This window comes from Eschscholzia californica, unplaced genomic scaffold (genome assembly GCF_041429995.1).
Source record: "Eschscholzia californica isolate CP2 unplaced genomic scaffold, dmEscCali1.0.p SCAF_4, whole genome shotgun sequence".
NCBI classification, from domain to species: domain Eukaryota; kingdom Viridiplantae; phylum Streptophyta; class Magnoliopsida; order Ranunculales; family Papaveraceae; genus Eschscholzia; species Eschscholzia californica.
Genome location: NW_028238461.1, coordinates 2,317,706 through 2,332,516, shown reverse-complemented (window position 1 = coordinate 2,332,516; position 14,811 = coordinate 2,317,706). Strand labels below are relative to the sequence as shown.

General features: G+C 36.2%; 3 protein-coding genes across 3 annotated transcripts; all 3 read left to right on the top strand.

Moving 5' to 3' along the window:
• Window positions 1-544: 544 nt before the first annotated feature.
• On the top strand, window positions 545-2,400 carry LOC147541472 (large ribosomal subunit protein eL21x/eL21w). Its single transcript, XM_086674103.1, has 2 exons — window positions 545-862; window positions 1,909-2,400. The coding sequence occupies exons 1-2, from the start codon at window positions 626-628 to the stop codon at window positions 2,164-2,166; spliced, it is 495 nt and encodes a 164-aa protein (XP_086530229.1). The 5' UTR covers window positions 545-625; the 3' UTR covers window positions 2,167-2,400.
• Window positions 2,401-4,321: 1,921 nt separating this feature from the next.
• Window positions 4,322-6,798, top strand: LOC147541471 (Thioredoxin z). Its single transcript, XM_086637021.1, has 4 exons — window positions 4,322-4,769; window positions 4,866-4,988; window positions 6,314-6,394; window positions 6,492-6,798. The coding sequence occupies exons 1-4, from the start codon at window positions 4,488-4,490 to the stop codon at window positions 6,606-6,608; spliced, it is 603 nt and encodes a 200-aa protein (XP_086493147.1). The 5' UTR covers window positions 4,322-4,487; the 3' UTR covers window positions 6,609-6,798.
• Window positions 6,799-11,356: 4,558 nt separating this feature from the next.
• Window positions 11,357-14,673, top strand: LOC147541470 (uncharacterized). The gene is made up of 6 exons (XM_086636079.1): window positions 11,357-11,428; window positions 11,526-11,605; window positions 11,916-12,055; window positions 12,575-13,546; window positions 13,616-13,753; window positions 13,905-14,673. The coding sequence occupies exons 3-6, from the start codon at window positions 11,918-11,920 to the stop codon at window positions 14,154-14,156; spliced, it is 1,500 nt and encodes a 499-aa protein (XP_086492205.1). The 5' UTR covers window positions 11,357-11,428; window positions 11,526-11,605; window positions 11,916-11,917; the 3' UTR covers window positions 14,157-14,673.
• The last annotated feature ends 138 nt before the right edge of the window (window positions 14,674-14,811 follow it).

Genomic DNA, 14,811 nt, shown 5'->3' with positions numbered 1-14,811 from the left:
TCAAGTTGAGGAGTTGAAATTACACATCTAACCATGAATATTCTTTCTTAAGGAAGTTTGATGGTTTACCCAAGAAGTGGATAAGAAATTTGAGAGAGAGAGAAAAAAAAAACGAAGAAGAGACAAAAATAAGATGAAAAAATTAGGGCAGTTGGTCTGGGGAGAAGAAGCGCTCAAGATTTCTTCTACAATTCCGTAGAGGCGCGTGATAAGAGCCGGACTCGAACAACAATTGGGGCGCTTATAGTTGCTCTCAAGTGGGTAAATCCTTGAAAAGTGTTTATCATTGATTTCAGATGGATTTGAGTTGCTTTAGCGTCAATTATAGATAAGAATCGACCCCTCAAATCAAAAAAATTCGAGCAGATTGAGTCCAAAAGCATGCTTACTTTCTCGGGTGCACCGGTCCGAAAAATGGGTGCCTAAGATGTCGAAGGTCAAACGAGACTGACCGTTTTTTGAAGCGTGAATAGCAATTTCAAGAGGCGCCTATAGCTTCATCCCTTGCCAATTGACTATTTAATCCTCTAGGGTTTTTCATTTTGCGTCAATATAAAAGAAAACCCTAGCATCAATCTGAAACTCTGAAGAGAGAAGGGAGAGGGAAGAAAAATTTAGGGTAAGGATGCCAGCTGGTCATGGTCTTCGTTCTCGAACCAGAGATTTGTTCTCTCGTCCATTCAGGAAGAAGGGTTATATTGCCCTAACAACTTACCTGAGAACCTACAAGGTTGGTGATTACGTTGATGTCAAGGTTAATGGAGCTATCCACAAGGGTATGCCTCATAAGTTCTACCATGGGCGTACTGGTAAGGTCTGGAATGTTACCAAACGTGCCATTGGTGTTGAAATCAACAAACAGGTATAACCCCCTCTTTCTTTTAACACCAAAATGATGATATCTTACTGGTTTTGATTTCTTCTTGATTTTATCCATTAGATACTTCATATTCAATCTTTAGCTCAGTAGATCTGATTAATCATAATGGCTTTTTCATTTTCTAAGATGGGTTCTTTGAGTTACATTGTTTTATTATAGTTTTTCGATTTATTCACTGGGTATATTGTATGTGAGTTGTAAGTATTTAACCCTAAAAATGATCTTTTAGGGCAATGTGAGCTTTGATTTAATTGAAGAATGTAAATGTATATGAGCTTTGTAGATCCTGTTATCAGTTCAAAGATTTTCTGAAATTTTAGGGTTGGATGATTCATTAATCTATGATGGGGTATTAGGGTTAATAGAAAGTTGATTAGTCTATGCCTACGGAATGGTACATTCTTGGAAGGTATATTGTGTGGAATGAATTAAAAAGGTTAACCTTTTTAATTATTCTTAATCCTTGTTAGGTATAAGTATTATGATTCGTATAGTGTGTGTATCTCTCTACTTGGTAGATCAAACAACTAACTGATTATACTGTTATCCGCCGACGAAAATAGCTTGAGATTTGTTTGTAAATGATTCTTTTGTTACCATATATTTATATAAGGTGGATGGACCTTGGTTTTATGTCATCTATAAAGCAAATAGGTAATCTTGATGTACTAACTTTGTGTCGGAAGATGACCATATGGATAGTGCTTGTCCAAGTCAATTGGCTCATGAACACACTCTTTCATGTTCTAAGCTTAGGCGACCCACATACTCTTGCTCGTTAAACATTTTTTTTATGTCATCTATAAAGCAAATAGGTTATCTTGATATACCAACTTTGTGTCGGAAGATGACCATATGTGTAATGCTTGTCCAAGTTAATTGGCTCATGAAGACATTGTCTCATGTCCTAATCTTAGGCTAGCCACATTCTGTTTCTTTATCAATATCTGTATTGTTCGTTAAATAGTACTGGTTTTGTTTTAATTTGTGAATGATCTCAGAGTATTTTTATGTTATAATTGATGCAGGTTAGAGGCAATATCATCAGGAAAAGGATTCACGTAAGGATCGAGCATGTTCAACCATCAAGGTGCACTGAGGAGTTCAAGTTGAGGAAGATCCAGAATGACAAATTGAAGGCAGAGGCAAAAGCTCGTGGTGAGAAGATCAGCACAAAGAGACAACCTGCTGGACCTAAGCCCGGTTTCATGGTTGAAGGAGCTACCCTCGAGACCGTAACTCCCATTCCTTACGATGTGGTCAATGACCTTAAAGGAGGATATTAGAAACTTTCTTTTAGTCCAGTCATTTTTGGTCTTTATGAGTTATCTGTTAGGATTGCTATTATGAACTATTTTACATTCTCCCTTCTACTGTTGAAATAGTTGTTTGTGTCTTGTTCTGGTCTTTTTTGAGTATATCTTTTAAACTCTAAAATTTGGTGCAATTCCGGACTCCTTTAGGTTCTTCATAACTTGAAATGTTGAATGTTTTTACTAATAATCTTTATCACTGCGGCATGTTGTGTATTTTATAGTCAATGGTCTAATTATTTTACTAGGTGGGCAGTGGTTTTGGACATTGATGAACGTAGCAATTATGAAAAAATTATTTAAAATTATTTTTTTAATGTTGTTTGCAGGCCAGTCAATTTAAACATATATATGGCAAATATGTGTGATGTCCTCATGTCCTGTGAGATTCCAACTTGAAATAGGGTGTTCAGGTTCGGATTGTCTATAACCGGAATTTCTCTTTCTAGAATCGACCAAAGCAAGCCCAATAATAGTTCCAATTTCTTATCGGTTTTATCCATCAGATGAAGCCCCCGCTATAGTTCTAATTTCTTATCGATTTTATCCATCAGACGGAGCCCCCACTGTGGTTAGATGGACTGACTTCAATCATCACTACTTCGCCCGTGCACTGGCCATTGAAAAAGAACAATAATGGTGACAATCATACAAAAACCCTTCAAAAAAGCTAGAAGTCATAAATTGGAGAACAATGCACTCGCCATTGAAAAAGAACAATAATGGTGACAATCTTACAAAAACCCTTCAAAAAAGCTAAAAGTCATAAATTGGAGAACAAGTGTAGGTTGAAAGAACAAGAAAAAGAGAAACTGGAAGTGGTGCGGTTGGAACGAACTTTTTTTTTTTTTTTTTGTTGAAGAGGTTGGAACGAACTTGGGGACTGAAAAGAAGAAGAATCGGTAAACAAAATTTCACGGGATTAAAGAGGATTTTAAGTCATTATTAGCTGTCGTGATTGAGTACTCGGGATTTGGCGAGGATTAAGTTTGATTGTCACGGGGCCAAATTGAACTTCTAGACACTTATGGGATCAACCGAAGGGGATTTCTGTATCAATTTCTTTTTTTTTCAAGCCAAGGGAACCATTTCCATTAATAAGTGATAAAATCACATTATTTACATAGATGATACATCATTCTTATTTCTCTCCTTTGCAAACTTCATGAGAGTTACATATCTTTAAATGCAAAGTGTCTCATGAAGAGAAAGAAATGGGACTAGACACAGACTCAATAAAATGACCCTAAAGGTCGTGAATGAGAAGACCCTAAAGGTCGCGAATGAAAAGACCCTAAAGGTTGACAAAAAGTAATACTAATATACAAATACTAATACTAAAATAACCACTGTAGTCTTCACCGGAAAGTCGTCGTCGTCACCGGAAAAACCGTTTTCATCACCGGAAAAATCCGTCTTCATCGTCGGAGAACCGCCCCCATCACCGGAGAACCACCACCATAAGGGAACCGCCGTCAATGCAACCACCCACTGCCCCATATCTTAACTCACACAAACAAACCACACATAGTAACCCATCTCTATCTTCATCTTCATTTCTATCTTCTTCTTTATCTTGTTTGAATTGGTCAATCAACAAAACAAGAAGTTAAACCATTTGATGATTCAAAAGCCCAAGACTTAATGATCGTTCAATAGTGTTGAATCGATTGCTGAGAAGCCCAATGATTTAAATAAGCTAAAGAAGAAAGGTCGAATATAACAGATGAGATTGGCAACAATTGCTAGTAATAGTAATGGAATCGAATGATTCTGGTCGGAAAGAAATCGATAGAGATTATCTTCTGTACTTTCAACCACTTGTATTTCTGGTTCTTGTGTTGACAAACTTCTAGTTGTTGTCTAAATACTCCATCAGCATCTCCTGTAACTGCTAGTCCGCCGCCCAAAACTGCCTGATCCACCGTGAGTAACTGAAAGGAACCGTTTCCTCCGCTGCACATGTTCTCTCTCCTATTTAGAGATTGAATATAGTTTCTTTCCATTTACTGGTGAAACCATTTAACTGCCATTCTGCACTCATGGGTATACGGTAATACCCCAGATCTGGATCCGACCCTAACTAGACAGACAAACCCACATAAAGCCCAAACCCAACAAAGTCATTCTCTCTCTCTTTCTCTCACACTCTTATCCCTGCCCAGAAACAGTTCAGTAGACTAGAGAGAGTGAAGAGTGAAGAGTGAAGAGTGAAGAGTGAAGAGAGAAGAGAGAAGAGAGAAGAGAGGGAAGAGGAAGATACTCTCTGGGTTTTGAATATCAGTCAAACAACCATGTTTGCCCTTACAACTGGGGCTTGTGCCAACACCATCATCACCAACTGCTTACCCTTTCAATCTTCACGACAATACCCACTTCCTTTCTCAATCTCTTCCTCCTCCTCCTCCTCCTCCTCCTCCTCCTTAACAACCCATCACTCCAATCTATTCTCTTCCACTACTACTAACCTCACTGATAGACCTAATTATCTAACAAAATCTGCAACAACTAATACTAAAAGAAGGTTACTCTGCAAACCCCCATCTGGAAAATACGTCAGAGAAGACTACCTTGTGGTAATTATTACCCTTCTCTTCAAATTACTTGTTTCATACATTTTGTAGTTAAAATCTCTTTATTTTGTTAATGGGTTTTGTTGGGGTTTTTTGCAGAAGAAGTATTCATCAGATGAAGTACAAGAACTTGTGAGAGGAGAAAGAAACGTTCCTATTATACTTGATTTCTATGCAACTTGGTGTGGTCCTTGTATTTTAATGGCACAAGAGCTTGAAACGGTATATTACTTCAAAATTTTCAACTTCATTTATATGTTTTACTCATCTGTTTGTTCTTCCCTGAAAAGTATGAACTTGTTTGCTTCTTTTAGGGTTATATGAACTTGGGGGTATAGAATGAACAATATATTGCAGAATTTATTGAATAATAAATGGACTATTGTTCAAATGATTTCCAATAGTTTACCAACTTAGATTTGGGGATGTTCTTGTTTAGTCTTCTTCTACATCATGCTTTTCCCCAATTAATTATTCAAAAGAGCAAGAGTTGATGAAGTTTCGATGTTGCAAATTACTGTTTTAGTGCAAGTTTATTCCTTCCACAATACCCAAGCCGAAAGAACTATTTGACTATATGTAGCACAATAAGATTACTAGAATGTAGAGCTGAGTTGAGTTTGGGGAGCTTTTAACTCTTTAGAAGCAATAAATAGTAGACCTGGGTGTGGAGAGGGGATGAAACTATTGTCGAATTATCGACATCACGTAATTTCTCTCTTTAAGAAATGTTTGTGTCAGATGTTGCCATGGTTCCTGTATTTAAGTTTAATCTAGTTCGCCTTATATTTCTTCTCTTCTTCTTGTTTCGGACTTTCTGTTATGAGTTCTTTCTATGGAGCATCCGATGATTTGGTATTTGAGTCTAATTCTTTCTACTAATGAAGTTGATAGATATTCTTAACAAATTGCACGAAAAAATTTGTGAGATAGTTTCAGGAGTTAGAATTATGGTGTTTTTGTGGAGATAAAATGACTGTTTGCTACTTTAAATTTTCGTCATGGTCCCGGGTTTCTCGATGTATGTATAATGTTATCAACATAATTTAGGTTTAATAAGTAAAGAAAGGGTCACATTGGAAGTCTATTTGGTTAGTGATTGCTGTCACCCCGGTGCTCGCGATTCACAATTTTTGTCACCTATATCGCTTAATGCTGTTAGAGGTATAAAAGCTGTTGATACGCTTTTCCACATTCCTGGAGTTCACGAGGATTGGGAAGTCTAGTAGGAGTGTACCAAGTTATCTTTTATCTTCTACTATATCTCTTCGATTCTACAGGTTCATCCTCAATTGTTTAAACTATCTAGTATGTTCAAATACACAATCTTGAATCTTTTCTTTGAAACGCCATCTTCAAGTTTCATATATTGATGGTATATACCGTTTCATAAAATAACTGCACACAAACTGGCTTATTGATCTCGAAAAATAAGGAACAAATATACTTTGTATAAGTCGCCATTTAAACCATCAATGTTCTTTTGCGTATAATGGAGTTTCTGCAACCTCTTACAATTCTATCTGATATCAATTTTCTTATGGCAGCTTGCTGTAGAATATGAAAACAATGCATTATTTATCAAGGTTGACACTGATGATGAGCATGACTTCGCCCGAGATATGCAGGTTTTACTTCACTTTCTCTCTCTCTTTTCAATCTCTACTTTTTCTTGTTTTTAATTCTAAAAGAATAAGAATGATAAAAAACCTCCGATTCACACAGGTGAGAGGTTTGCCGACATTGTTATTCATCAGTCCAGATCCAAGCAAGGATGCAATTAGAACAGAAGGGCTTATACCGAAGCAGATGATACGGGATATTATCGAAACTGAAATGTAAGGATGTAAATCCCGATAAATTTTGAGTACTTGAAAGATGATTTCTTGTTTTGTTCAGGCAAAATTAGTCGTGATTGTTTTGTTATGTAGATGTGCACTTAGCTAGATGTTGGTAATAAAGAACAGGTTGATTAGGTCTGGCATTTCGTTTTAGTACTTCAACTTCTTTCCCTCTAATGGATTTGATTGATTACTTCTGTTTGATTAATTCGATTACGATATTAACACCAATATGTCGGATAATACCTATCATTATATCCCATAAGCGATATCGTTATGTTATTAATTTGGGCTAGACCAACTTTGTCTAGCCCTAAATGAGAATTATGGACCAGTTTGCCTTGTAGATCAAAACTAGTTTGATTGATCACCCAACCCATTTGACACCTCTAGCAAAATCTGAAAATTTCCACTTGTAGGTAGGAATCACCCAAACTTTAAATTTCTTAGACTTGTGCTGGGTTGTTAGGTATTATTAGGTTGGACAACCAAGAGCATTTTCTGAATATGGAGATCTTGTGGGTCCACGACAAGGAGATTAAACTTTTGTTTGGATAAGTATACTTAATATAATTCATAAGTTATATAATCTCAATTAGTATATCTAATGTTTTTCGAGAAAACAGAAATCATCATCATCCTCATATTTTAACAAAAGGGAAAATCATCATAGAAACTCTATGTTCCTCACAACTTGAATTATCTTAAGGAGGTAATTTAAAATAAAATAAAATTAGACCTAACCGTGTAAATGGTTTACAACCGTCATACGAGTTTTTATTTATACGGTCTCAAGATCATAGAAGTTCACTTATAGGAGAATCGAACCTGGAATCTCCACGTTGTTCAACATTGCGTAACCAAAAAGTTGAGACAAATCTTAATTATAGAATCATAATAAGAAAAGAAATTCCAAGATTGATCATTTCAAAATTGTTTTTTTTTGACAAATACAAAATCAAAATGTTCCAAATCCATGATTTGTTTGTCTCTAATTAAAAATCTCAGAATCAGCTACTACTAGTAGTAGTAGTAATTTAGTAAATTACTCCTAATGAACAATAAAAAAAAAACATGAGTAATAAGATATTTGATCCATCAAAGGAAGAATGAAGAAGAGGATGAGGAAGATGATACGACAATATTAGTAGTAACATAAGAAGGGAATAAAGCAAGAAACATAAGACAAGCCATGATTCCAACTGGTACAAGAAGTAACATCAATGGTGGTGGTGGCAGAGGTGGAAGTAGTAATGGTAATAATAAAAGTGATATTGTTAACATTAACAACATCAAAATTGAACCACAATTGAAGTATTTATCCATTAAATTCTCACAATGTTGATTACCCTTCTTCTTCTGATGTTGATTATGAAGTTTTGATTCCTCTGATAATCTTAATTGATGATAACGATTATGATATTGATGATGATTATCTATCATTTTCTCTTCTAGCATTTGACAGGAAATTTCAGAGAAAAAAACAGGGAAAACCCAACAACAATGCCCTAATTCTACTTATTTAGAGAGAGAAAGTGGAGAGAGAGAGAGAGAGGAAAGGACTGTGTTTTTGAAGAAGGTTCCCAGTGAGTTTTTTTTTTCGTTTCTTTCTCTCTCTCTCTCTGTGTTTTCTGAGGGAATTGTCTTTGGGATTGTGTTGGTATACGTATATATAAATGAGCAAGCAAACGGGGAAGAAACGTTTTAGTATTTATAAATGTCGTCGTGAAATCCGGTTTCGGTTCTCGATCCGGATCAGTCATCCACAGATCTCGATGCAATCCCAAAGTTGATTCTGGATTCAGTTCCGGGTCGTTTTCCAACGCCTAGATTCGCCTTTGTCAATCACCCCATTTCTCTTGAAAATAAATAGGATAGGAAGCACCTCAAGCTTAAGGTTTTTTCTTACTTTTTCTAATTTTATTTTTTATTTTTGAGAAATCGTTACTTGATACATAATGAAGATGTGATGAGCATGATAACCGTCTTATTTAAACCATAACGAAAGAGGCTTAAAGCCCGACAGAAGCCTAAAGTCTGACAAATTTATTATATTATTTACTATATATAATGTCTACATTATAAGGGATAAATCTTGATGACAAACTACTTCTACTGAGACTCGATCCTACGACCTCGTGGACTTAAGAAGGGTGGTGGACTAGGTTTTTTCTAATTAAAGTCGGTCATCAGGAGAAATAAAGGAATTTTTCGAGGAATGAAGTTTTAGATGGAAACAAAAAAATATTTGGAATTTTGTGTTTCCTCCAAATACCACAACCCTTGCATTTTTCAGCTTCTTCATCCTCTCTCACTACCACCATCAACTTCGACAGTTTCCACCACTAATTTCGGCGACACCTCCACCATCTCCGGTAATACTTTTTCCTCTTTCTTCTTCCTTTTTTTCTCTCTTTTCTCTCTCCCTCCCCCTCTCTCATCTTCTCTCACTTAGGTTCCGGCAAAGAGGAGGACCCTTTTGTTAGAATTGTCGTACAGTAGAACCAAACTGCTTCGTCTAGAAAACCAAACGAAAGAACCCCTCCTTCGTCTGATTTTCCTGACGAAAGATTCCAGCAAAAGAGTCATCCCTTTTGACAGAACATAAAGTTTCATATACCTAAACAACTTCAAATTTTCCAGCAAAAAAAAAAAAACAACTTCTATCTCTTACTTTATTCTTGGTTGCACCAATTATTTAAGAATACTTATCAGTCAAAACTCAAAGTCTCTCAGCCAACAAAGTTGATTAAATGTTACTTAAAACTTGATGGGTTAATTTAATTTTGGCCCCCAATTTGTGACCAATTCAACGTTTTAGCTTCCGTAAGTGTCCTGCAGTTTGATTTGGTCCCCAAAGAGACTTTTTTTTTCCGGAACTACCCTACGGGGCCAAAATTGAATTAATTTCCATTTTTAAAAAAAAACATAGATGTCACCTCATCTCTCACTCTCTCTTCCATTTTATCCTCTCTCCTCCACTTCATCTCTCTCTTCTCAATCTCTCTCTATATTCTGGCTGGCGAAGAGGGGAGCCCTTCGCCGGCTTAGGACAATCAAATCTTCGAAGGTCTGGGAAAACCAGACCTTCGTCGGTCTGGTTTTCCCAAACCAGAATATAGAGAGAGAGAGTGAGAGCAAGAGAGAGAGAGAGAAGAGAAGAAGAGAGGAAAAGAAGAGAAAGAAAAAAAAAAAAGAAAAATTATGTTTGAAGGCCGCCGGCCGGAAAATTGACCGGTCGGCGACCTTCGTCGGTGAAGACGATGAGGACGATGAGGTGGCGAGAAAGATGAAGTGGAGGAGAGAGGTGATGAAATAGAAGAGAGAAGTGATGAAATAGAAGAGAGAGGGATAGATGAGGTGGCGTCTATGTTTTAAAAAAATTTGAAATTTTTTTGACCCTTGAGGCAAATCGAATTGCGAACACTTATGATGGTCAAAACGGTGAGTTGGTCACAAATTGAAATCCACAACGAAATTAACCCAACTTTAATCTCATTATTGAATTAACCCAAAATATTTAACCTTTCAGTTCTTTATCCAAATCACATGAAATGAGTGTTTTTCTAGAATCTAGCATTAACCGATGTATATTGCTATTTGTTTTAAGTTTTAAAATAAGATTAGAGGTTGTTTTAATTTTATTGAGTGAATCTCACTTAGACCTTTTGAGGTTACCATTTGTATACTAAAATTTAAGTGACGAATTTTATTAAACTGATCAAAATAAGTAATCCAAATAGTAACACCCGGAGATCACTCTTTTAAGTCCCTAATGAATTAGAACAAAACGAACACTTTGTTGACTTCCTTTTTCTTCTCTTTCGTTTTTTTCATCTTTTTCTCTTCTAAACGCGGTTGACATAACGACTGATTCCAAACTTCTAAAGTCATTTTGTTAAAAATGAAAAAACCGTTTTAGACATATTTCCTTCAATGAACCAAGGCATCTTATAATTCACTTTCTCATCCACTATTAATTCCTCCCCCCTAACCAATGTGAATCTATCAATGTATGACTTTCGGTCTGCAAAGAAAAATTAATAAGTATACGACTCTTAACTCGAAGCACATTTTCTTTGTCATATCAATTTTATCTTCGTTGTTACTGTTAAGCTTGTGGTCATCCAACTCAAAACCAATTGGCAATGAGTGGAGATGACCTATATCTTATATTCTTGATTGCTAGTTACTCATTCTTCCATGTGAAGCTATTCTCACACGCCTCCTCACATGTGGAGCACGTGTGACTTTTAAGCCTATCACGTGTGGGCTTGGCTCTGATACAATGTTAAGTTTGTGGTCATCCAACTCAAAATCAATTGGCAATGAATGGAGAGGACGTATATCTTATATTCTTGGTTGCTAGTTACTCATTCTTTCATGTGGGACTATTCTCACAGTTACAAAGACACTCGCATATCTTAAAAGTCATAGATAATGCAAGTACCTGCCGAGGGTCAAGTTCTCTTTAAAATTCCTTATTTAATCAATTTTCTACTAATTAAGAAGGTTATTCTTCACTCAAAAATCCAATTATTTTAGAGGGATTGGGCTGGACGTCCAAAAGGAGGCCCAAAATGGGCTGGGCGTCCACGGTTGCCCATAAATAAACGAGAGGTCCAAAATGTCAGGCCGGGACTTGAAATGACGGAAAGAACCTCCGAGTTCATCGAATTTACGCCCCGTGCCATTGAAATTTAACCGGGATTTGGGGATTTTTTGGCGCGATTTCTGACGCATTGGAGGGACGGAAGTGACGTTTCCTGCAAACGGTCACTTCCACATTTAATTCTTCCCACGCCGAGTCCCTCTTCCCAGGTAAATTTGCTCCTTCTCAAGAAATTTCTTTCTCCAACTTTTTCTTCATCATTCATCTTCCTCCTGCATCTTCCTCCTTCAACTTTTACTTCTGAAGGGATTCAAGAGTTTTTGAAGAAAAGGAAGGGATTCAAGTCTGTTTGGAGAAAGAATCTACAAGTTTGTGAAGGGATTCAAGTAGGTTTTACTTCTATCTCATCCCCCTAAACTTGTTTGATAAAAGTTTTTTTGTTAAAATTTTTTTGAAACCCTAAAATTTGTGAAAACCTTAACTTTCAGACGCAGATATGGTGATTGAACTTTCTTTTTGGACGCAAGATTTTAGAAACCATTAAAGTTTATAGAAATGATCTCTTATTGTTTGTTTGAAACCCTAGAAGATTTTAGAAACCCTAGAAGATTTTAGAAACCCTAGAAGATTTTAGAAACCCTAGAAGTTTTTAGAAACCATAAAATTTGTGTATAATCTTTCATTTCTTTGACGCAGATATGGTGAAAAATAAAGATACAAACAAGAAATCAAAGGGTGTCACTATCATAGAACCAACTTCCAGTAGAGAGATATCAGTAAAGGAAAGACCTATAGCAGAAATTCTGGCTAGAAGAACTAGCCCAAGAAAGAAGAAGGTATGAAACTGAAAAAAAATCATTTGTTCTTGAAAATGTTTCTGGTAAATGTTTTTTATTCTGGTAAATGTTCCATATTGTGGTAAAAAAAATGTTGTTGTTGAAAATATTCCTGGTAAATAAATGAAATTCTGGTAAATGTTTTTTATTCTTGAAAATATTATGTTTTACTGTGATTTAGATTTGTCTAGTGTTCATGGGAATAATATTTTGCACTGTAAATTGTTTTATTCCTGGTAAATAATTTTGTTTACTGAAAAATGTTTTGTTCCATGAAAATATTTTATTGTACTGGAATGATATTGTTCCAAGTGATATAGATTTCTTGATGAGAATAATGTTTTGTTTAGTAAATTGTTTTCTTCCTGGTAAATCATTTTTGTATACGGTCAATATCCATTGTAAATGATTTGTTCCTTGAAAATGTTTTTGGGTTCCTGGTAAAGATGACCATGCATTTCAAGTGTTTGTTGTAATGTGTGACACAACAGTCTTTCCTGGTTGTTAAATTTTTTACAGGTAGAAAGTAGTGAGAGCATTGAAGTAAAAGACAATGCAGAGAGAGAAAGGAAAGGCAAGAGAAAAGCTGCACCAGAGAGCATTGAAGTAAAAGACAATGCAGAGAGAGAAAAGAAAGGCAAGAGAAAAGCTGCACCAGAGAACATTGAAGTAAAAGACAATGCAGAGAGAGAAAGGAAAGGCAAGAGAAAAGCTGCACCAGAGAGAGAAGAAAGCAGCAAAAAAAAGAAAGGAAAGAAAACAAAAACAGAAGTTGGAAACTCAACGGGTGAACGGAAAAATAGACCACCCAACCTTGCAGCATTGGTGCCGAAGGCTTATAAGTATGCCTTTCGAAATACGTGGAGACAAATGAAGAACACATATCCAAAGATGTCGACTAGACAGAAAGAGTTGTTAGCCGATACTCCATTTAAAAATTTGGTGATGGCTTTTGTTGAGGACAAAATAGATTGGGATAACATAAACAAACCCAACAAGGCTATCTTTGAAATTCTCTGCCTCTATTCTAGTTCGACAGAAAGGTTTACGTTGGCGGGGAAAGAAATGGAACTGAAACCTGAAGATGTGGCCCTAATTCTAGGTATGCCATTGTCAAGAGAGGTGAGAGAAGTCTTCCCTAAAAATAGATCAGTAAAGCAGCCTGAAATAGATTTTTGTATGAAGTACTTCGGTGAAATCCCTGGAATGATATCATGCATACAAATATCCAATGCACTGAGAATTGCTGTCAACGGAGAGGTAGATGACATGGATGTGATCAGGCTGATCATCATGTATATTTATGCAAGTGTTTTATTTGCTCCCCTAACAGGTTACAAGGTTTCAATGCGTATTCTCTTCAACTTGCATACAATGGAATCAATTCAAACTTTGTGTTGGCCAACAGCAGTGCACTCATTCCTTATTGATCATATCAATAAGTACCCCAACGACCCACTGAAAGCTTCAGGATGCCTTGTATTACTTCCTGTGAGTATGTTTTTTATCATTTAAATTTAAACTTAACTTCATGTGTCTCATACTCTATGTTTTTTATAGGTGTGGTTTTGCGAGCATACTACATGTTTTGATCGAGAAGAGAGGTTTAGGGATGAGCTGCCTAGGATCGTGAGGTGGTCTTTGACCAATATTGATGATACATTTAACCAGAAGCTTGCAAATCTTACTGCAGAACAGGTATACATTTGATCAGTGTTAATGGGAAACTGTTTTGTTCTGGTAAATAGAAAAGGAACCATTAAATTGTTTTGTTCTTGGTAAATAACATTATTTCCTAGTAAATGTTTAGTTCCTGGTAAATAATCTGGTTTATTGTACATTAAATCAGGTCAGTGAATCATTTGTGTACCCACCAACTGATCAAGAAAAAAAGTTGCTGTCAGCCCCAAAGAACACAGAAGTGGTAGATGAATTGCTTCTAAGGATTGAACAGCTACAAAAGGAAAATGCTGAACTTAAAGAAAAACTGCAAGAAGCGTGCGTGGATAGGGATGATTCTTACAAAGCATATGAGGCACTCCTTCAAACCTTTTTAGTTCCTGTAGAAGAACAGGTTAGAGGAGAAGATGGCCTAATCTAGGTTACGGATAGTGTGGAGGAGCTACGCGCACGTTATTGTAAGGGAAAAAGTAAGATGGAAGATCCAAAAGATGGAGAGAAAGAGAAAGAAGAGAAACAGAAGAAAGAGGAGAAAGGGAAGACAGAGGAGAAAGAGAAAGACAAGAAAGATGAGGGGGGAAAGGGTGTAGAAAAAGATGATGAAGAGGGAGAAGAAGATGATGAAGGAGAAGAAAGTGAGGATGAGGGTAGAGAAAAAGATGATGAGGAAGATGATGAGAAAGATGATAATGAGGAAGATGATGATAAAGATGATAATGAGGAAGATGATGAGAAAGATGATAATGAGGAACAAGATGATGACAGTGACGAAGATGAAAAGGAGAAAGATGGAAGCGAGGATGGAAGTGACAAAGATGAGAAAGAGGAGAAAGATGAAAGGAAGGACAAGAAAAATGATCGGAGTAATAAGTATCAACTTAAAGACAGTGACGAAGATGATAGCGATGGCAATGAAGATGGTAATGAAATAGTTTCTATTTTATTTTATATTCTCAGTAAATATTATTCTTTTTCAGTTTTATTCTTTTTCTGAGAAAGTATAATAAGCATGCTAAATGATGAAAGCAATGAGGGAGAGGAAAAAAAGAAAGCCAAGCTGGATGAAGAAGGAAATG

What these genes read in the sequence shown, in the direction of transcription:
- LOC147541472 (XM_086674103.1), top strand. Translation starts at nt 626, where the DNA reads ATGCCAGCTGGTCATGGTCTTCGTTCTCGAACCAGAGATTTGTTCTCT. An exon ending in GTGTTGAAATCAACAAACAG is followed by an intron (nt 863 to 1,908) that starts GTATAACCCCCT and finishes TAATTGATGCAG; the next exon opens with GTTAGAGGCAATATCATCAG.
- LOC147541471 (XM_086637021.1), top strand. Translation starts at nt 4,488, where the DNA reads ATGTTTGCCCTTACAACTGGGGCTTGTGCCAACACCATCATCACCAAC. An exon ending in TGGCACAAGAGCTTGAAACG is followed by an intron (nt 4,989 to 6,313) that starts GTATATTACTTC and finishes TTCTTATGGCAG; the next exon opens with CTTGCTGTAGAATATGAAAA. An exon ending in ACTTCGCCCGAGATATGCAG is followed by an intron (nt 6,395 to 6,491) that starts GTTTTACTTCAC and finishes CGATTCACACAG; the next exon opens with GTGAGAGGTTTGCCGACATT.
- LOC147541470 (XM_086636079.1), top strand. Translation starts at nt 11,918, where the DNA reads ATGGTGAAAAATAAAGATACAAACAAGAAATCAAAGGGTGTCACTATC. An exon ending in CTAGCCCAAGAAAGAAGAAG is followed by an intron (nt 12,056 to 12,574) that starts GTATGAAACTGA and finishes AATTTTTTACAG; the next exon opens with GTAGAAAGTAGTGAGAGCAT. An exon ending in GATGCCTTGTATTACTTCCT is followed by an intron (nt 13,547 to 13,615) that starts GTGAGTATGTTT and finishes TGTTTTTTATAG; the next exon opens with GTGTGGTTTTGCGAGCATAC.